The sequence below is a fragment of the Vombatus ursinus genome, unplaced genomic scaffold (assembly GCF_900497805.2).
Source record: "Vombatus ursinus unplaced genomic scaffold, bare-nosed wombat genome assembly UNPS02014798.1, whole genome shotgun sequence".
Classification (NCBI taxonomy): Eukaryota; Metazoa; Chordata; class Mammalia; order Diprotodontia; family Vombatidae; genus Vombatus; species Vombatus ursinus.
In genome coordinates, this window is record NW_020954576.1 from 49530676 (window position 1) to 49552603 (window position 21928).

At 37.9% G+C, this 21928-nt stretch overlaps 1 protein-coding gene across 8 annotated transcripts in view; it reads right to left on the reverse strand.

Moving 5' to 3' along the window:
• The window catches only part of MDM4 (MDM4, p53 regulator), a 65386-nt gene extending 43879 nt beyond the window's left edge, over positions 1 to 21507 (reverse strand). For 7 of the 8 annotated variants that reach the window (XR_003569926.1, XR_003569925.1, XR_003569927.1 and 4 more), the window contains exons 1-3: positions 21354 to 21507; positions 8491 to 8600; positions 7224 to 7298 (exon numbers count right to left, since the gene is read on the reverse strand). Coding sequence is in view for 4 of the 8 variants with exons in the window: in XM_027871617.1 (XP_027727418.1) it covers positions 7224 to 7298; positions 8491 to 8568 (153 nt within the window). In the remaining 4 variants the exon portion in view is untranslated. Of the gene's footprint in view, positions 1 to 7223; positions 7299 to 8490; positions 8601 to 8917; positions 8938 to 21353 lie in introns of those variants that run through there. The other variant, XM_027871616.1, reaches the window with a different exon arrangement.
• Positions 21508 to 21928: the final 421 nt, after the last annotated feature.

Below are 21928 nucleotides of genomic sequence, written 5' to 3' on the forward strand. Positions count from 1 at the left end.
ATCTTTAGACCAAAGGAAGGAAGTCTCCAGTTTACTTCTGACCAGGTAGAACTAAGAATCCTCCAAGCAGAATTCTTCACCTTTTTTTGTGTTTCCCTTAAAATATTTTAAGAAACAAGTTCCAGAACCCCAAGCTAAGAAGTTCTGCCTCCGAGGTAATATCCAAAGACACTGAATAATTTTATGAAAATTATTCAGAATGCACCAACACATTAAGTTATTATTGCTCTGGGACTTTTACCTAAATTTTGAACTTTTACTTAACCCCAAGTGTGGAATTTTATTTATTAGAGATTATAAATTAATACCCCAAAATGGTTTGTATTAGAAATTTTCAAATTTCTAACATAGGCATAGGAAACTCTGCCCATCTTTGGACCTCTATTTCTCTAATATTTAGAATGTGTTTAATCTAAATGAATAAAAACTGTTTCTAGTAGTTTTGTGCCTAAAATGCATATTATAGAATTTTTTCTCCATCTTAACTTATGTTAGTCAGCTACAATCATAGCACTTAGATGGAACATTATCTAGTCCAGCACCTCCATTGTATAATAGTTGTAATAAAATGAAAAAAAGAGGGAAGACTCCAGAAGAGGAAACACTAAAGCCTTAAAGAAGTCTGAAGACGGTTAGAATCTTATACAGGTGATCTTCCACCATTTTTTTCCTGGAACTGTAGACTACATAATTACCTCAGTCATACCAAAACCATTTTCTTAGTGCTAATAAGCTCAGTGATCTTCCAAATAAAAGGCTCCATATACAAGGAAATCTTACTTAGAAGGTTTTCTCTCTTCTCAACCTCACTCTTGATACCTAACTTTAGGAAGACAAACTATATCTCGAATACATGGAGATTATTTTAACGGAATCATCTTCCTTTAAATAACAGCATTCCCTTCAATCAAAAAAAAATAATCTATAGCAAATGAGTATACTTAAGTTCAGCATGCAATTACTTAAAAATTTACTCTACTTTGCAGCATTTCACTTGAGTAACAAAACAGAAGGAAAATAGACAAATACATTAACTATGATCAAAAAGTTATCACCAAAAAACAATTTTAAAAAATCTTGACTTGAGAGAAATGACAAATGCCTCTTATAGAATGAGGTTTATCTGACATGATTAGTGTATTGATTCATTTTGGTTAACTGAACTTTTTTGGTACTTGGGAAGATTCTATAATAGGCAAGAGAGATAATGGTTAGCAACATTTTTAAAAAGAGCATCAATTTTTAAGTAAAATATATCATATACTCTCACTAATTTTAGCTTAGTGCTGCTTTATTTTACAGAATTAAGTTTAGAAATCAGTAATATAAAATTAAAGCAACTAAAAAGTAAGTGATTTGCCCAGGTATCAGGCTAAAAACCAAAAACCAGCAGTAACAATGCTTCATTAAGTCCATTTATGTCCTCAGCCAGTTAGAACTCATAAGCAGAGTCATAAGCAGAGTAAAATATGTATTATGAATCATTTATGCCCATATACCTCTCCAACTTAATTTGCTGAGCCTAAGGGAACTGTCAATAACTACCTCATTATTATGTTGGACATCTGCACAGACAATCCCCTAAAGTTACTCTCATTACATTGGATAAGTGATGCTACAATATGTCTTTTTCCAAGACACATGCCCCAGAGTACTAATAGAAACAGTTACTAAGTAGCCTGAGCAAGGAGAGAAAGGAAAAGTAGTGACCAAAGGAAGACACCCAGCAACAAGGCCAAACTGCATGGGTCAAACTCTGAGGAAGAGAACCTGCCCAGAACACAGAGCAGGCTTCTCTAATAATATCGTTATGAAAATGTATACTTTTCAAAATACTTTCTCCTCAATTACTTTATTTGATTCTGACAACAATCTGAATTAGATAGGTCGAGCAGTATTAACCTTATTGCAAAGAATAGGAACTGAGGTCCAAAGCAATGTACTCACTTGCCCGAGAAAAAGCAGTGTGGCTTTCTACACAGAGAGGTGGCCTTGGACAAAGACAGAGGGTTTTGTGAGTCACAAAAAGCCTTAGTTCATCTCCCGCACAGACCAAGCTGTGTGACAGTGAACAAGTCCCTTCATCTCTCTAAATCTTAGGATGGTGGATCCCAACTCAGAGGCTGTGGCCACAGAATTATTAATAGGGATCTGCATAGTCCCTTCAGACCTAGCATTGTTACTTTGATTTCTATTTAGCTCCAACACAATATTCATTCATGCACGTAACTGTTACATGGGGGGAATGAGGCTCACAAAATTGTTTAACCAAAAAAAGAGTACTTATATTTGAAAAGTTGAGTGCCATTGCTGTAAAACAACACTAGTATAAAAACTGATGGTTTAGGAACAGTACTAAGACAGTGTTTTCTTATTTTCCCTTTTTTAATTGAAGTCTTTTGTTTTGATCACATTCCTCTTGAAATATATATATATCTAATTATCTCTTCCAACCAAACCTATCTTATAAAAAAAATTTTGAAAGGATAAAAAAGAAAAAAGGTTATTTCAACAAAACTCAAAACTAATACACAGGCCTCATCTGACAGTATATTCAATATTGTCTGCCCATAGTCCCTCAACCCTGCAATGAATGGAAAGAGTTCTTTTCTCAACTCTTCTCTGTGTCAAAGCTTCATCATTTTAATTATAAAGCATTTGATTTATTTTTTACTGTTATTTCTGGTAAAGAACTTTCAACTAAACATGAGACTTTGATAGACCAACAAGGCTACTATAGTGTTTAGATTCTCAAAGACACAATCAAGTTAGAATTTAGAAAATGGTACAAAAAAGCTTATTCAAAATCTAGCCCTTTTGGAAGGTAATTATATCAAATTGGAAATACCTTTAGACTTGGGGGAAGGAAGAGAGTGGTAAGATTAGGAGAGGAGAAAAAGAGACTGATAATCATCAAAAAAATAAAAAGTAATTGTTACTCTCAAGAGCTGATAGGGCAAAGAGAAAATATTCTAAGTGGTCTTAAAAAAAAAAAACCAAACCTCTACATCAAAGAACTCTAGTCAAAAATCACACAAAATCACCCATCAGCAACAAGAAAGGAAATACTGGAACAAAAGGGGGAAATGTCTCGCACACAAGAAAAACATATACAGAATGTTGTGCTTAAGTCTGGGGATGGAGGAAGAAAGGGAATTTTCACAGAATTGATTTCTAAGCACTCTATTTAAGAAACCCAGAACTGGGCAAAAGTCTTTGAAACGCAAACACATTAGACATTCCAGTGTAGTAAAAATTGTAACATTATCCAAATTACTCCATAGATTTAGTGCTTTACTAATCTAATTACCAAAGTAATTAGACAATTATTAAAAAATGATTTGGAGGCCTTCTAGGGCTGTATCCCAAAGAGATCATAAAAATGGCAAAAGGCCCCATATGTACAAAAATATTTATACAGCTCTTTCTGTGGTAGCAAAGAGTTGGAAATTGAGGGGATGCCCATCAACTGGGGAATGTCTGAACAAGTTGTGCTATATGAATGTAATGGAATACTATTGTGCTATAAGAAATTATGAGCAAGCAGACTTCAGAAAAACTCGGAAAGACTTGTATGGACTAATGCTGAGTGAAGTGAGCAGAACCAGGAAAACACTGTACCCAGTAGCAGCCATGTTGTGCAATGACTAACGTTGATAGACTTAGCTCTTCTCAGCAATGCAAGGATCTAAGATATCTCCAAAAGTCTCATGATAGAAAATGCTATCCACATTCAGAGAAAGAATTATGGAGTCTGTCTGAATGCAGATCGAAGCACACTATTTGCTTTTTTTCCTCCCGTTTTGTTTTGTTTCTTCTTTCTTGTGGTTCCTCCTATTGATTCCAATTTTTCTTTACACCATGACTAATGTGAGGACATGTTTAATAGGAATGCATACGTATAGCCTACGTCGGATTGCATGCCACCTTGGGGAGAGAGGTAGGGAGTAAGGGGTAGAAAATTTAAAATTCAAAAGCTTATAGAGAGGCAGCTAGGTGGCACAGTGGATAGAGCACTGGCCCTGGAGTCAGGAGGATTTGAGTTCAAATCCAGCCTCAGACATCTGACACTTATTGTGTGACCCTGGGCAAGTCACTTAACCCCATTGCCTAGTTTAAAAAAAAAAAAGCTTAAGCTAAAATTAATTAATTTTTAAAAATGATTTGGAGGAATAAAAGGTTAAGAATATCCAAGGAAATAATGAAAAAATGGTAGGAAGGAGAGAGGCTTAACACTACCAGATTTCATCTCACACTACAAAGCAGCAATTAACAAAATTATCTACCACTGGATTAAAAAATGGAAAAGGATATCAGTGGAATAGGTTAAATAAGCAAGACCTACAAACAAATGCAACTAGCTTTTGATAAATCCAAGAGCACAAGCTCTTGGGAGAAGAGGTTCTTTATTAGATAAGATTAATAATAATAACAATAATGATAGCTAATACATATATTGTGCTCTAAGGTTTACAAAGCGCTTTACATAGGTAAACTCATTTGATCCGTACAATAACCCTGTGAGGTACATGATTATTATCTCCATTTTATAGATGAAGAAACTGAGACAGAGAGAGGTTAAGTTACTTGCCCGGGTCATAGAGCTAGTTGTCTGCAGGAGGATTAGAATTCAGGTCTTCCTATGCCACCTAGTTGCCTATATATAACTACTGATAACAATAAAGAAGCTTAAGATATAGCACATGAATGTTCTGCTCATAGAGCTGTGAACTGGTTCAGCCATTTTGAAAAGCAATTTGGAACTGTGCCCAAAAAGCCACTAAAACTGCGCACACTCCTTGACCTCGAAATAACACTACTAGGCCTTTACCCCAAATGCATCAAAGAGAGAACAACAACTTCTATACATACATATTTATAGCAGTTCTTTTTGTAGTAGGAAAGAATAGGGAACTAAGGGGGTACCTATCAATTGGGGAATGGCTAAATAAGTTATAGTATATGAATGCAATGGAATACTATTGTGCCATAAAAAATTATAAAAGGGGATGCTTTCATGAAATCCGGGTTAGACATGTATTTAGAATGAAGTGAACAGATAAAGGAGGATAATAACAATATTGTTAACAAAAAAAAAAAAAAAAAAAGAACTCTTGATCAATACCATGATTCCAGCAGACCTGTGATAAAACATGATACCCACCTCCTCACAGACAGAAAGGTGATAGGCTCAGAATGCAGACCAAGACGTGCTTGCAGACATGGCCAAGGCAAAAATGTGTTTTATCTCACTATATTTGTTACAAGGGTTTTGTTTTTCTTTTTGGCGTGGAGGTAATATGAGGAGTGGGAGAGAAAATAAACTATTGTTCATTGAAAAAAAAAATTTTTTTTAATTAAAAAAAGCCTAACCAAAAAATCTTTAGTTCAGTATTTTATACCTTCTACCACAATGAATTCCAAATGGATAAATATCATAAATGTGTAAAGTTATATAATTTTAAAAAAACTAGAGGGAAAAGAAAGCTCTATCTTTTACAACTCCATAATCATGAGAGATGAAACCTTCTATTCTCAACTAATTTTTACTCTCTGCTAGGAATGGAAATTCTCCACTATTTTCTACTTGATTCTATTTTTCCACTAGGGAAAAAATCCATAATCGAACATAGGATAGAAAATATCATGAAACACAAAAAGACAATCATTGTATAAAACTAAAAAGCTTCTGTACAAATAAAAACCGATCCATCTGATGAAAAAATACAAACCTGGGGAAAACTGCATTAAAAAATTCTAATAAAAGTCTGACAGCCAAAAACTGTAGGAAATGACAAAAGCGTATGACTAAGAGCCACTCCCTAGTCAACAGATACTAACAATTATTATCTCATTTGAAAAAAGACTTGAAAAATTTTCAAAATCCCTGTTAAGAGAAAGACATACTAAAACAATCCTGAGGCATTAATCCCCTACCCTATCCCCTAACTATTAAGCTAGCAAAGATACTAAAAAGATGGAAAACGCATTGTTGAAAATCATGCTTGCTAATTCATTAGTAGTAGAGCTATATTTGAATTGGTTCAATCTTCCTGGAAAACAATCTCAAATTATGCAATTAGTTACAAATTTGTTCATACTCTTCAAGAGATTTCACTACTGAGATCATCACATGGAAGCTAAGTTACAGAAAGATAAGAACCCTGTTTACAAACATTACCATAATAGTCTATTGGTGATAAAAGCCCTCAAACTTGAGAAATGCCTTACAAATTAAGGTATGTGAATGAAATGGAATATTACTGCAATATAAGGAATAATGAAGAACCTGAGAAGACCTACGAAAGGATACATTAAATGAGGTTAATAGAACCAAAAGAACAGTATACATAATGAGTACAATAGAGAAGCAACAACTTTGGCCAAATGCAAGAGCATCTTGTCAGTTAAATGACACATGCCTCCTCTAGATTAACAATAAGTAAATTAACTTTCTCCAAGAACGTGCTCTCAAACAGTTTGTTTGGAACTGTTTGTTGTGTCAAAACAAAATGTTTCAGTAAATTAGAGACAGATACACATAATTTTTTTCCATTCAATGGAAGATCTTTACTAGGCTATCTGTGGGCTGCTAATACTGCTTAACATTTTAACACTAAGCCCTCAACCACGTAAAAGCATTCAATTTGCTTTTGCAAAAAAAAAAAATGTAGAAGCTAAGTAAGTTATTTAAATGCATAAGTGTTTAAAATAAGTCACAGGGTTCTGCAGGAATATCTGACACATTTATAATGAAAAACTACTGCATTTAATTCCTGGCTGGCAGGATACCCTGTAAATCAGTGACAGTGTCATTTTTTTAATCTTGTACACACTTTGCATTTTAATCTTAAAATAAATGAATTCACAGTGAATCTTACATTTAGCTGACAACACACTTCAAAAAGAACTCTACAGGAAAAAATTTATAACCAAATACAACTTGAACTTAAGTGTTTAAAAGACAGCAGAAGCTGTTACTCCAGTGTCTCAAAACTAGAACTCTTGATTTAAATCTTCTCCCTTTCCCATGATGTGTCCTGAAAATATCTGTTACACAGTAATCTAGACTGTCTAAAAGTATATACAGTGAGCTGCTAACAGAATTAGACACTAATTCATATCCTGGTTTCCATTGTTAAAGTATTCTTGAAACGTATTAGAGAATTAGTTGACTTCTATTTTTTTCTACAAGCTAATGTACAACAGGTCTAGATGCTTACCTCTTTCATTGTGAACATTTCACCTTGTGCACCAGCTGCTTGCAAAATCTTTAGCAGTGGCAGTTTTGGTCGTACCTAATAAAGACATAAATATAACCTGCTATTTACATTTTAGCTAAAATTTCATGTATATCATGAAAGACATACACAAATATGTGAGTCTCTCTAAAAGCCTAAGAAACACTGGCGGTTATTTCTTACACACAGACCACTACATTAGCAACCAATAATATTTATTCATTGTCCTCAAGAACATGAAATACATTTGTCCTAGTATCTTCCCTTCAGAAATTTATATTCCCAAAATAAAACGTTAGTTTTGATATCAATCTATTAAGATATTTACTCATACATTTTAAAATAATTTGAGTCATTTAAGTACATTTTACACTTTTAACACCTCTAAGGAACTGGTCTCTTGTATAACCTGCACTTGAAGAAAAGGAATGCCAGCCAACTGTAGATTTAAAATTCAGGTAGGACAGTAGTGTGATACAGGAATTAGAGAGCCAAGCACGGATTCAGGAAAACAAAGGATCGAGTCTTGCCTCTGATACATATTGATTGCATGACCATGGCAAGGCCCTTAACTTCTCAGTGCTGCCAGATACATCTCTAAGGTTAAACTGCAAAGCAGGTGCCAATCTAAATTAGTTGAGGAATTTTTCAACATCAAAGAAATCACACATATGATCCCAAAAAAAATTAATCAAGACACAAAACATTTTCCAAAGTAAGCCAAATTTTTAAAATACCAGTAAGGGCTATTTTTGGTTGATCCACTGGATATAATGCTGGTTTTAATGACAGTTCATTATATGGTATTTTCTATCATGACCTCATTTAATCTACTTATAACACTTATTACTTTCATTAAGAGCTGAACACTTCACAGAGGTACTAATAAACAAAAAAGGAGTTGGACCCTAAGCTGCAGATGGAAGAAAGTAAAAATGCTGGACAACCTATTTCTGAATAATCCACAGAACACTGTCTTACCACATTAGCACAATCCTTACATTCAGAAAAACATTAACTTTCAAATTATTGCCTTCTTTAGTAATCAAACTATTTTTACTTAGTAATCAACTCAAAGTTATGAGAGCCTAGAAAAAGTGGTCATGGCCTCCATAAGATGTGTTTCTAAAGCAGGTCTGTAGAGAATGCTATCATCTGAAAATTAAATCACCAGTTAGTTCAGTTCCCATACCAGAGCTGCATATTTTCTTTAAAGAGAGAGAAACAGAAATACCCAAAGGCAAGTTACCTGATTGACTTGTCCTGGTGAAATTCTGCAAGCATTTTCAGATGCTGAACAATGTGCAGCAGTAGAAGACAATGACATTTTGGCAGTGAAGTTGAGATCTGTAGGTTTTACTGGAAAAAAAAAGAAAGAAAAAAGAAAGTTACTTAAAGCACTGTAGACTTCCTAAATTCAAAAACAGGTTAATCAAATCAATTTTTGAAGATATAACAAAAGAAACACCCACCATCATTCTAAAATAAAGGCAATTCCAACATAAGCAGTCAGTGTATCTATCGTGTCTGAATGACTTTCAGGCACATGCCAACAAGTAAATCACTGACACCCTCTCTCAGGTGATTTTGTCTGAAGCAAAAAACAGGTTCACATATAATCCAACCTCCACACAACATTTTAAAACTAAATTATTTTACCTACAAGTCCAACTCACATATTCTCCCTTGTCTTTACTTGGTTCTTCCTCTCTAAGCTCCAGAACGCCCTCTTAGTGGAAGTTACTTAGATAAGGATGCTAAAGTACTTCAGTAGCACTTAAAGAGAAATCTCCAGAGACAAGTTAGGACAAGTCTTTGAACCAGGTCATGGGAATGTGAGTCAAGACAGTTAGTAACAGTTTAGTCAACCTTTAAGAACAATGTGAAATCCAGTCACAGCGAAGGTTACAACATAAATGAGTCAACCAAGAATAAAGTACCGTCAACTCTTGTTTTTTCATGAAGAAAAATGGCACAAACAAATCCAGAGATGATTCATTTTTGCCTAATTTCCACTACTCCCAAATTTTTATTTTTATAGGAGTAAAATGCTCTACCTTAGGAGTAGGTAGTTTACCTTAATAAGCCTGCCTTATGTTCACTGTCTGACAAAGGTACTAATCTATCAAGGATATATTTAAAGAGTCAGCAAGGGAAATACATAAAAAGGTGAGAAAATCTATCACAGAAAAATCAAGAACTGGCTAGTATTCCCAACAGCTGTTTTAATGAACTACACTTAACACCAGCTATGCAAAATAGAAATGATCCTTAAAATGATTTTGTGATGAAAACAACAAAGATAAATGATTTGTGTGCAAAAAGCACATTTATTTCTTCAGATAATAAATAAAACACAAATTCTCCGCCATATGTTACTGTACAACTGCCACACAATACAAGAAAATAAATACAAATTAAGTACAGAGTAGGCACTAATCATTGGGGTAAAGAGGGAAGAGATTTGCACAGGAAGTGGTACTTGAAGTGGAAGTGAGCAGGGACTGCACTGCAAGCACCACAGAAAACCAGTGCAAAGGAATACAAGCCATAAAATGGGAGTTTGGGAAGTAGCACATGGACCTATTTAGTTGGACCATAAAGACAATTAATATAAAATTCTTCAATAGACTATGAAGGGAGATTAATGTGAACTACAGTACACCTAGAATGGCAGGCTGGAAAGCAGACTATGAAGGGTTTTAAATGATAAAAGGAGCATCTATTTTCTTCTAACAGCAACTGAGAACCATTGAAGACTCTTTAGTAATCAAGTGTGGAGGATGGAGAAAGTGATAAAAAGAAAGGAGACCAATGGGGGCAAGAAGTGATAAGGGTCTGAGTTAGGGAGGTGACAGTATGGGTAAAGAAAAAATGACAGGTCAAGAAGAGAATCTACCAAATCTGGCACGTGACTGGAGTTCAGCGATGTGAGAGAGCGGAGTCCAAAATGGTACCAGTTTAGGTGAAGAAAGCAACGACAGCACATGGGCAGAGTCAGCCTAGACACTCTGGCTGGGTTTTGCTTAAGATAAACTAACAACAGAAGTACACATGAAGGAGATTTGTGCTGGAGACTGGTCCAAAGACATCTGAAAGAGAGAAGGATATACCAAAAGCTTGAAAAAAGTGATAGACTGGGGGCAGCTAGGTGGCGCAGCGGATAGAGCACTGGCCCTGAAGTCAGGAGGACCCGAGTTCAAATCCGGCCTCAGACCAAACACTTGACACGTACTAGCTGTGTGACCGTAGCCAAGTCACTTAACTCCAATTGCCTTAAAAAAAAAAAAAAAAAAGCGATAGACCACACTACTACCCAAAAAAAGCAATCAAGATAATACTGCTACTTTCTCATTTCTATAAAACCTTTGTGACAAAAACTATATACATCCAATTATCTTCAATCTCTCCTTGTCTACTGGCTCCTGCCTACAAATATGTCCAATGTCTCCCATCCTCAAAAAACCCACAATTGATCCTTCCATCCTTGATATTTTTCCATATCTCTCCTATCTTTTGTGGCTAAATCTCTTGAGAAAGCTATTCTATAACAATAGAACTTTCTTTCCTCTTACTCTCTTTCTAACTTTCTACAGTCTACGTTCTGACTTCATCATTCAACAGAAATGTCACTCTCCAAAATGACTAACAATGTTTTAATTTTCAAATCCAACGGCCTTTCCTCAATCCTCATTCTTCTTAGCATCTCTGTAGTCTTTGACACTATTACTCACTCTCTCGCTACATCTTTAAGATACTACTCTCTCCTGGTTCCCCTATTTGTGTGAGCTATTCTCAGTCTCCTTCACTGGATCTTCATCCTCCACAGCTTTGTCACGAGCCCTCTTTTCTACTATACTATTCTGCTTAGTGCAGTTCCCATGGGTTCAATTATCATCTCTTAGGCAATTAATTCTCAGATCTATTTATCTAGCCCTAATCAATCTACTGACCTCCATCTCCAAATGTCTATTGGACAATCTGTACACATCTTAAAGCTAAAAATGAACATTATATTTCACCCATTCCTAACTTTTCTATTACTATCAAGAGCACCAGTTCCCCAGTCATTCAGGCTCAAAATTTCAGTGTCATCCTTGACTCTTCACCTCACTCTCAGCCCTACTCCACATCTAATCTGTTTCCAAGTCTTATCAATTCTACATTCACAGTATTTCTCATGAATGCTGAGTTCAAATGAAAGAATAATAAATGACATTCTACTGGAATGTAGATTCCACTGTACAGGTAAGTAAATAAAAAAGTAATTTTAAAGGAAGTCGGCAGAGCACAAATACCTAGAGGAATGGGCAAGACCTCCCACAGGAAACTTGAGCTGAGGTAGGGAGTCCTTGATGATTTGCAAGCCTTGTTTCCTTTTTATATGTACATCTCCAGCCACTAACATAGATAGTGGGCACTTAACAAAAATGCTTGCTGAATTGATCTGAATCCAGGAAACCACTCCCAAGAACCTCAGCTTTCAGTAATGATACTGGCCCTTCTTTGACTTATACATATAGTTCTCTGGAGTATCAAGGAGCAAATCCTTAAAAAAAAATTTTTTTTTTAGGCAATTGGGGTTAAGTGACTTGCCCAGGGTCACACAGTTAGTGACAAGTGTTTGGTCTGAGGCCAGATTTGAACTCAGGTCCTCCTGACTTCAGGGCTGGTGCTCTATCCACTGTACCACCTAGCTGCCCCCCCAAAAAATTTAAGTGTCATGTGTTATTTCTAGGGAGCAAGGCAGGGAAGAAAGGGAAAAAAAAAAAAAGAAAAACAGTTGAGGTTTCATCCAGCTAAACCCTAAGGCTGAATGGTAGATGATGTAATGGTGCCAGCAGTTATCTTATTAATAGACAAAAACACTCAACAGAGTCAAAACATCCAGATCCTATTCTTTAGAATAAATGTCAACACTAGTAGGGCACATCACCACCTGTGAGCATCAGTTTTCCTTATCTGTAAATCAAAAACACCACCTGATCCATCTGCCTCCTCAGGTGCCTACCTCCACCAACAATGCATCTGAAACTTAACTACAAGGTACCGTAGTTCGGGTATTAGAACAAAAGAAAGAAGTTTAACAGGAAACAAGATCATAAAGGGCTGTGCAATGAGTATGAGGCAAGAGGCAGTTAGGTGGCGCAGTGGATAGAGCACCAGCCCTGAAGTCAGGAGGACCTGAGTTCAAATCCGGCCTCAGACCAAACACTTGACACTTACTAGCTGTGTGACCCTGGGCAAGTCACTTAACCCCAACTTCCCCCCCCCCAAAAAAAGAGAGTATGAGGCAGAAGCTTGTAAGGCAATGAGAATCAAGTTGGTCCCATTTCGGGCACTGTCTTAGAGCTCCCTGTAAACTGACCATTATTAATCTATTTTAAGCTGAAGACACAGCAACTAGCTTGCCTACTGTGTTAGCAGGGTATAATGGAAAGAGCCCTGGATCTAGAGTCAGAGGATCCATGTTCAAATGGCAATTTTGCTTCTTACTATAGATGTGATCTTAAACCACTTAAGCTCTCTAGACCTGTTTCCTCACCTATAAAATGAGGGGCGAAGACTAGATGCCTTCTGATGCCCCTTCTAGCTCTAAATCTATGATTCTTGTGATCCACAATAAAGACATTCAGTCACCAACATTCCCACCGCAATAGCAAGGAAGCCTTTCTTAAAATGTCTGTCTTTCCACAACATTAATACTGGCTTACAATTATAAAGCTAAAGGACATTCTATACATTATCTAACATAATTACGTTGAGGCATTCTGTGATTATATCCACTGAAGTGAGGTTGGAACCACCATCCCTTAACATCTTTCCTCCAGATATTGGCTGCACTTGGCCAATCAGCTGGAATGGTTTTGGTCACATCTATAACCCCAAATCTGGATAGCTTTCTCTCTCATAAAAATAGATGTGGCACAATTCTCAAACAATTGGGAAATTAATATTCTTTCCTACTTATAAACACAGTGTTTATACTCTACTACGAGATCATGGATCCATTTGAATATCTGAGCACATCTGGCCTGATTAGCTCCCCTACTCAACAAACTTCAGTGTATCACCTTAAACACACATTTTACAAAATTCTCCAAGTTGCCACAACCCACAGACAAGAAAAAAAGAAAAGAAAAATCAAACCTCCCTTCTCAGAGGGAAAACCTGGTCCCGAGGTAGAGGACACATGGCATAGAGGGCACTGCGCTGGATTTGAAGACAGCACTCAAATCCTACCTCTGACACTCTGTAGCTATGGGACCATAAACTAGTCACTCAGCCTGCCTCTCTGTAAGCCAATTTCCTGATCTGTAAAATAAGGATGTGAGACTCAATGACCTCTAATATCCCCTGCAGCTCTAAATCTATGATCATGTCATCCTCACAACAATATGTAGGTGATGTGAGTGGTTGAGGTACTCCTGCCTCCCGTTCCAACCAATAAACTCCAGAAGCTCCCCACTGCCTTTAGGATCAAATGTGAATTCTTCTTCGCCACTTCTTTACTGGCTCTTCACAACGTGGCTCCATCCTACTTTTCCAGTCTCTCCACTATCCACTCAGATCTGCAACAAACACTGTCCTTTCCACAGACTCGCCAGCAGCTACTGGAGGAGATAATAGTTTTAAAATCCTGTGGACTTTCATTTTCAGGTTTTTAAAAATAAGCTAAAACTGACCCAGTTACTATTACTGAGTCAAGAAGTCTTTATTAAGCACCTCTGTGCCAGGCTTTGTTAAGTGCTAGGGATACAAGGACAAAAAAGGAAACAACCTCTGCTCTCAGAGAGTTTACCTTCTATCAGGGAAAATAACACAAACACATTTCTGTGTATTCATGGAATAAATATCTAGAAAAGAAACACAAGGTAGTCAGGAAGGAGCACACTAGCAGTCAGGGGGATGAGGAAAGGCTTTGTGTACAAAGTGATGTACTTCAGGGGCATCTTGAAGAAAGCGAGGGATTCTACGAAGCAAAGGAGGAGGAAGTACGTTCCAGGCATTGGAGAAAGCTGGTGCAAAAGTACAAAGACAGTAGATGAAATGTCATGTGTAAGGAACAGAGAAAAGGTCACTTTGGCTGAACTGTGAAGTGCAAGAAAGGAAGTAATATATAACAATAAGGCTGGCAAGATAGGTTGGGGGAAGGCTGTAATGAGCTTTAAATACCGAAGTTTCATGCTGCAGGAAACAGAGAAACACACAAGTTTACTGAGTAGGGGAGCTAATCAAGCCAGATGTGCTCAAATATTCAAATGGATCTGTGATCTCATAATTTAGAAAGTTTACTCCAACAAAGCAGATTGCAAACTATCCATGTCTGCCTAACCTGGGGCAACTCTCATCTATGCTCTCCCAATGTTATGTGTGTAGATGCACTCTCCCATGTGATCAGCCCATTTTCTTTCTGTCTCAGTTTGTTGATGACAACCTATTCTTCCTTGGTGATTTTATGTTACAGTCTCACACCTACCATGTGCCTCTCCACTGGCCTATACGATACTCATCTTCCATTCTTCAAAGATAATGGTGTTTCCGGTCTTGCTGCAACATTGGTAAAAACATTTGAATTGAAAAGATGGGCCCCTGCTGCTGTTGGAAGCTTGAGAGTCTGTGTAAGTGCTGTGTGGTATCTTGAAAGCAATCCAGCCTGCTCTTTTTCTTCTTTTCAATTCTGGACCCAGCTCAGTATCCATCTGTCTTCTGCTCCAGATATACAAACTGTTGGACAAGCTCTATAGTGTCCATCCAGATGCATGCTGAAATCTGGGCAATAGACATTCTTCATTGATTTGGTCTTTGTTGTGTGGCTGGACAGGTCAAACTCCTTTGATCAATCACAGATCTCTTCTAGAAGGCTCTGCAATGTACTGGGGCTCGATGCAATCAACAGTATCACTCACAAACAGGAGTGTCCAGAACTCCTCATAATCCAAAAGGAATCCCCCAACCTGGACTATGCATTGGTTCTCTTGTATAATGGTGGTGAATATTTTAGCTAACATCCATCTTTCTATTTTATGCCTTACCTGATACTTACTATCAGTGAGTCACTGAACATGGTTACTTCTATTGTTAGATCTTCATTCCTCTTGAATGATTTTTTTTAGGGTTTTTTTTTTTCTGTTTTGAAATTTTACTGGATCATCTTGACCTCCCAACCTCTCACTAGAGAAGGCTAAAATTTCTCTCTCTCACACACACACACACAAACAGAACCATGTAACCATATAATACATGCTTCCATCTATCAGTTCTTTCTCTGGAGGAGGATAGCATCTTCCTTCATAAGACCTTTGTAGCTGATATGAATATCAGTAACTCAAAATAGCTTATCCTTCACAGTTACTCTTCAAACAATATTGCTGTTATTGTATACAATATTCTCTTGGTTCTGCTCATCTCATTCTTCATTATTTCATGCAAGCTGTCCTTTTTCTAAAATCAACCTGCTCATCATTTCTTACTGCACATTAGCATTCCAACACAATCATATACCCCAAATTACTCAGCCATTCCCCAATTGATGGACAGCCCCCCAATTTCCAGTTCTTTGCCACCACAAAGGGAGCTGCTATAAATATTTTAGAACATATAGGTTCTTTTCCTTTTCCCCTGACCACCTTGGGCAAATTTTGAATGATCTTGATCTATGTATGGTAAAAGGAGTAGTGATGGTAGCAAAGTGATGGAAAAGGAACAAAGAGAACAAAGAATCACCCAGTTTCTATGCCACCAATCTTTGTCTGACGATGAGATTCTTCTCCAGTAATCAACATGTGGACGTGATGTTGGAGGAGCTAAATCAAATCAATCTTGACATTCTTGTCATAAGTGAAATCAGAATAAGGAAAGGAGGAGCAGCTTGAAGGTACTCCTTGGAGCAGAAAAAAAAAAGAGTTGGTAGAATTTGTTTTATAAAACTACAAGAAATATGTTGTTATTCATGGGACATTTGGCCAATATGTATTCCAGTACATATGAATATCTGCAAAAAATACCATGAAAATAACTGCAGCTTACTCACCAAAATCAGTTACTAAGGATGAAGTGGTAGAGAAATTTTATGATGAACTTAGTAAGACCCTTCAAATTGAATGAAAATCATGTTCTAAATTCTTGGCGACTTCAATGCAAAGGTGGGAAAAGGTCAAGATGGAGAGAAATAGATGGGAAAATGTGGCTCAGAACAAAGAAATAAGAAAAGCCAAAGGCAAAAAAAAAAAAAAAAAAAGAAAAGAAAAGCCAAAGGCTTGTAGATAATGATATGGAAATTTCAGGTCTCTCTACCACAAAAACTTTCTTCAAAAAAAAAAAAAAAAAAAAGACCTGCACTAGTCATGGTGAGCACCAAATACCACAAAGAATGACAATGACTATGTTTTCACAGGAAGAAAGACTTCTGCACACAGCAATCAGCTATTTGTGCAGCCAGACCAGTGACTAGTCAGAGCTCCAATCAAAATACTAATAAAAAGAAAAGGATGTGATGTATGAGAAAATTTAAAACTGTTTTTAACAAGCTACTGAAAATCAAAAAGGGAAATGTACAATAAAAACAACACTGACACCAACTATAATAATTTTATCTGGAAGTTAAAACCAATATAAATTAATTGCTACAAGACCAAGAGTTCAGAAAGCACCTTATTCAAAACACATTTAACTTATGTTCCAGAGAGAGACTGCCACCAAAGGCAATACTATGTTAGAATATGAACTCATTTGAAAAATCTTAAAAGAATGATGTACAATCATGAGTAGTATCATCTCATAAAACAGAAAAAAGCAGTGAAGGGTAACACCAGTCTAAAGAAAGCCTGGCAAGCTATCCAGTAAAGTAAAGTCATCCCAGGGGCTTTTGAAGAGGAAAATGGAAAGAAGATTACAAAGAGGAAAAAAAGCAGCCAGACTGGATCTAGTAGATATTAGAAGATCCATGTTGAAGGCGATAAAATTGTGAGAATATCAAGGGAATGATTTACAAGGTATCAAAAGGAGGGAAAGGTCCCAAAAGTATAGAAGAAAAAGATTTTTTTTCCCCAATGGAACAGATAATATACACAACACACAGGAGCAAAAATAGTACCACAGCATTCAATAAAGAAAAGACTATTCAAGTAAAAATGCTGAGAAAACAAGAAAGCAGTCTGAACAACATCTCATAAGCCCTCAGCAAGATAACCTCTAGATGGATACACGACTTAGACATCAAAGCATGGAGGGAATAAGCATTTCTTAAGCACCTACTATATGCCAGGCACTGTACTAAGAGTTTTATAAATATTATGTCATTTAATCCTCACAATCGTCCCATGAGGTAGGTCTTATTGTTATCCCTATTTTACAGAAGAGGATACAGGCAGATGGGGGTGAAGTGACTTGCCCAAGGTCAAGCAGCTAGTAAGTGTCTGCAGCAGAATTTGAACACTGGTCAGCACTCTCCTGGGCCACCTAGTGGCCTCTTAAAGACATCATTCTATCTAGACCTTTTAGAGGAGCAAGGAAGAAATCGACCTCTTACATTTATAGATAGGGAAGAGTTTATGAGCAAACAAGGGATAGGAAAAAAAAATCACAAAGACAAAATGGTCAATTTGATTATGGAAAATTAAAATGTTTTTCCACAAACATAACCAATGAAGTTAAAATTGAAAGGGAAGAAGATAACTGGGGAAAAAAATTTATGTTTGTCTGATAAAGGCCTTACATCTGAAATATATAAGGAACAGATCTAAATTTATAAAAATAAGAACACCACTCCTCAAATTACAAATGGTTAAGGATAGCAATGGGCAGTTTTCTAGCTACACCCAACCATAAGGAAAAATGTTCCAAATCACTATTAGACAAATACAAATTAAAACAAATTTCTGAAATTTCACTTCACACTTGTCAGATTGACAAAGATGACAAAAAAAGAAAGATGACAATTACTGAAGGGGCTTCAGGAAAACAGGTCCACCAATGCAAGGCTAGTGGAGCTATGAACTGGTCCGGCCATTTTGGAAACCAATTTGGAACTATGTGTTTCACTTTACTAGAATTGTACCCTAAAGATATCTAAGAAAAAGGAAAAGGACTCATAAGGAAAAAATATTAACAGCAGTTCTTCCTATAGTAACAAAAAACTGAAAACAAATGGGGTGCCCATCTTGTAGAGGCTTGCTAAAAACATTACAGTATATGACTGTAACAGAATACTATTACACCATAAGAAAATGATGAAACGAACAGCTTCAGAAAAAACAGGGAAGCCCTGTACAATCTAATGCAGAGTGAAGTGAGCAGCACATCTCCAGAAGAAAAATATATAGAATTAAACAACAGCATTATAAAGAAAAACAATTCTGAAAGGCTTGAGAACTTTGACTAATACAATGCAATGACAAAGCACATCTACAGAGGACTGAAAATGAATCATACTACCTACCTCCTGAAAGTAAGAGGATAATGGGGTTGAGATGAAAAATGAGACATACATTTTTAGGCATAAACAATACAGGAATTCACTTTAACTATGCATATTAGTTATGAGGAGTTTTTTTTCCCCTTTCTTTTTGGTTTAACTGGAGATGGGAATGAAAGAAATTCTTGTTAAATTTTAATAATTAAATTTAAAAAAGAAATTTTTTTCTAATGTGAAAAAGGATACCATCAAGGTTATAAACCTGGGAGACTGGAAGGAAAGTTTGTTGAGAGAGGGTTTGAGGAGGTGAGAAAAGAATGCTTTTTGGCATGCTGAGTTTGAGGTGCCCAACAGGCAGTTAGTGATGTGAAAATGGAGCTCAGGAAAGAAAACAGGGCTAGCTATATAGGACGTGGGACTTTTCTGCACAGAGGTGATAATTTAAGTTAACCTATGGAAGCTGATGAGGTTACCAAAGGAAAGAGAAAAGGGTCTATGACAGGTCCTACGTAGTTGATCCAGCAAAAGGAAACTGGCAGGTGTTCAGTTAGGAGGGGGGTGTCAAGAAAACCCAGAGGGGCAAGAATACCCAGAACACGATCAACAGTGTCAAATGCAGCAGAGAGGTGGAGAAGAACAAGGAATGGGAATAACGTATCATATTTGGCAACTGAGACAGCACTGGAAATTTGGAAAGCCATTTCTGTTAGGTAATGAGGATGGAAACAAGACTGAAAAGGGTTGAAGAGTGGGAGGAAGTGGAAGGAATGAGAGTAGACAGTTTTTCCTAGGAGTTTGGCTGAAAAAGGAAGGGGATACAGAAATATAGATCCTTCTCTGTATGTATGTGTGTGTATGTACACACACATAAAAAGTGTGAGTGAGCTCACTAGCTTGAAGTGATAATAGAGTCTAGTGAAATTCTGTTTTAAGGAAAGAGGAGATGGAGCTATTTGGAGGCAGAAGGAAAGCAAGCAGCATATAGTGAAAAAGTGAAGCTTAGAGAGAAAGGATGGTTGGGAAAGCAATGTAACGGAGAGGACAGAAGGGAAGGGAATCAGGGGTACAGGAAGTGGGAATGGCCTAGCAAGGAAACAAGTCATTTCATTATCAGAGACTAGAGGAAAAGAGGAGACACTTGGGGATGATGCCAGCATGTTTTGAAGTGAAGTAAAGGAAGTTCACATTGACTGGCCTGAATTTTCTCAGAAAAGTGGTCCCCCATTGAACAGGTAGTGAGAGCTGAAAGGCAAGAGGTTTGAAGCCAGAAAGGTTTCTAACAACTTCTGCGAGAAGGGAATTAATTAGGCTGAAGAGTACAAGGATAGCCTGGCTGCTAGGGGGGTTCAGATGAGATAAGAAAACCAGTCAGCTGTGTTCCCAATCAGCTTATGCGCCTTCCTCCAGCTAACTTCAGCAACAGTAGATAAGGAGGGAAGTAGAGAGTGGGAGTAATCCTAAATTGGGATTTGGCCAGATATTTCCCATCTCTATTCCTTTGCACCAACTATGCCACATGCCTGAAATACTTTCCCTCCTCAACTTCTAACTCTTGGAAATTTTGGTTTCCTTCAAGAACCAGTTCAAGTGCCTCTTTTTTCCAGAAAGAGGCTGTTTCTGATCCTTTGACTGCTAGTGCCTTTCCCTATCTACATATTATGTTTCATATATACATACATATACATATTTCTCATCTGAGACTCAAAGTTCATTGGTGGCTGTTTCCCAATGTCTAGCAGATTTGCATAAAGTAGCTTAGAGAAGTCCCAACACCCTTAGTAAGATAACCAATGAGTGACAGAGGTCAAATTTGAACCCAGGACTGACTCCAAATCCAAAGCTCTCTACACCACAGCTGCCTCCAATTTTCCCTACAATTTCACTGCCCACCTTTGTGCCTTTATGGTGGCTTGGACCCAAGCCTGGCCTCTCTCCCTCAACTTCGTCTTGCGACTTTCTTCAAGAGTCAATTCAAACCCCATCTTCTCCAAGAGGCTTCCCTTCTCCTGTCCTTGGTGCCTTTTCTCTGGGATACCTTCCCAATTAGAAGGCATATATCTTCAATGTACATTGGTGGAGTAGACAGGGCACCGAGTGCCGGGCCTGGAGTCAGTAAGACCTGCGTTCAAATCCAACCAAACTCACCAACAGATGACTCTGGGATTAACCTGTCTGCCTCAGTTTCCTTAACTGTAAAATGGAGTTATAATACCACTATTATTAATAGCACCTACCTCCCTGGATTGTTTAGAGAATCAAACAAGATAATAATCGTTAAGCGCTTAGCACAGTGCCTCGCACAAAGCAGGCATTCAAATGCTTTTTTCCTTTCTTCCCACGTAGCCCACCATCACCGAAGACCTACCGCACCTTCTACCAACCCGTCCCGACTATTTCTCCGCCCAGCCTCACGCGGCTGTCCCTAACCCTCCCCTCCCAGACTCCCCCACATTCCCTGTCCCTCCATGCGCCTGCGTCGGCTCCGCCCGCGCTCCCTCTCTCCCTCCGGCCTTAATGCGCCTGCACCGCCTCCCCCCACCCCGGCTCCAGCGCGGTAACCTCTCCCCTCCCCCTCTGCCGCGCCCTCAACCTCTCCCCTCCCCCTCTGCCGCGCCCTCGTCCTCCCGCAGCCACCGTCTTTGCTTCCCCTCGCTTACACGCTGGGGAAGCCAAGAGGGCCCTAAGATGTCACTCACCCTATGGCAGCTCCATGGGCACTTGTCCCAACCTGACAGGCCCCTGCCCCTCCTGGGCGCCGGGGGTTCAGTTATAAGTCCTGCGGCCTCCACTCCATCTTGCCTGGGCGAGGGAAGAGGACGCCACTTCCTCTCTTCCTCCTCCAAACATGGCTTCCGCAGGGCTTCCTCTCCAGGAGGAAACCAGGAACCATAGAGTAGATCTGTGGAAGCTGCTAGAATGGCCTCCTTGTAGTCTTACTGTCCGTCCCTATCATAGAGTAGAGCCAAAGTCCTCCGAGCTCTGAGCTCTACCCGCCTCTGTCCATCTTGCCAGCGAAGTCAATTATGTTCTGTGCAATTGTGCCTACTGTATTCCCACACTGTGCCGAGAGCTAGGAACACAAAAACAAAATGAAACAGTCCCTCACATTCTGTTGACCAGAAAACAAAATGGAGGCAGAAGATGGAATACAAAGGAATATTTTATGCAGGTAGCAAAATTATAACAATTTTTGAAGGAACAAAAGGTCAAGAAGGTCAAGGAAAATAATGAAAAATATGGGAAGGAGATGTGGTGGGGAGGCTAGCAGGAC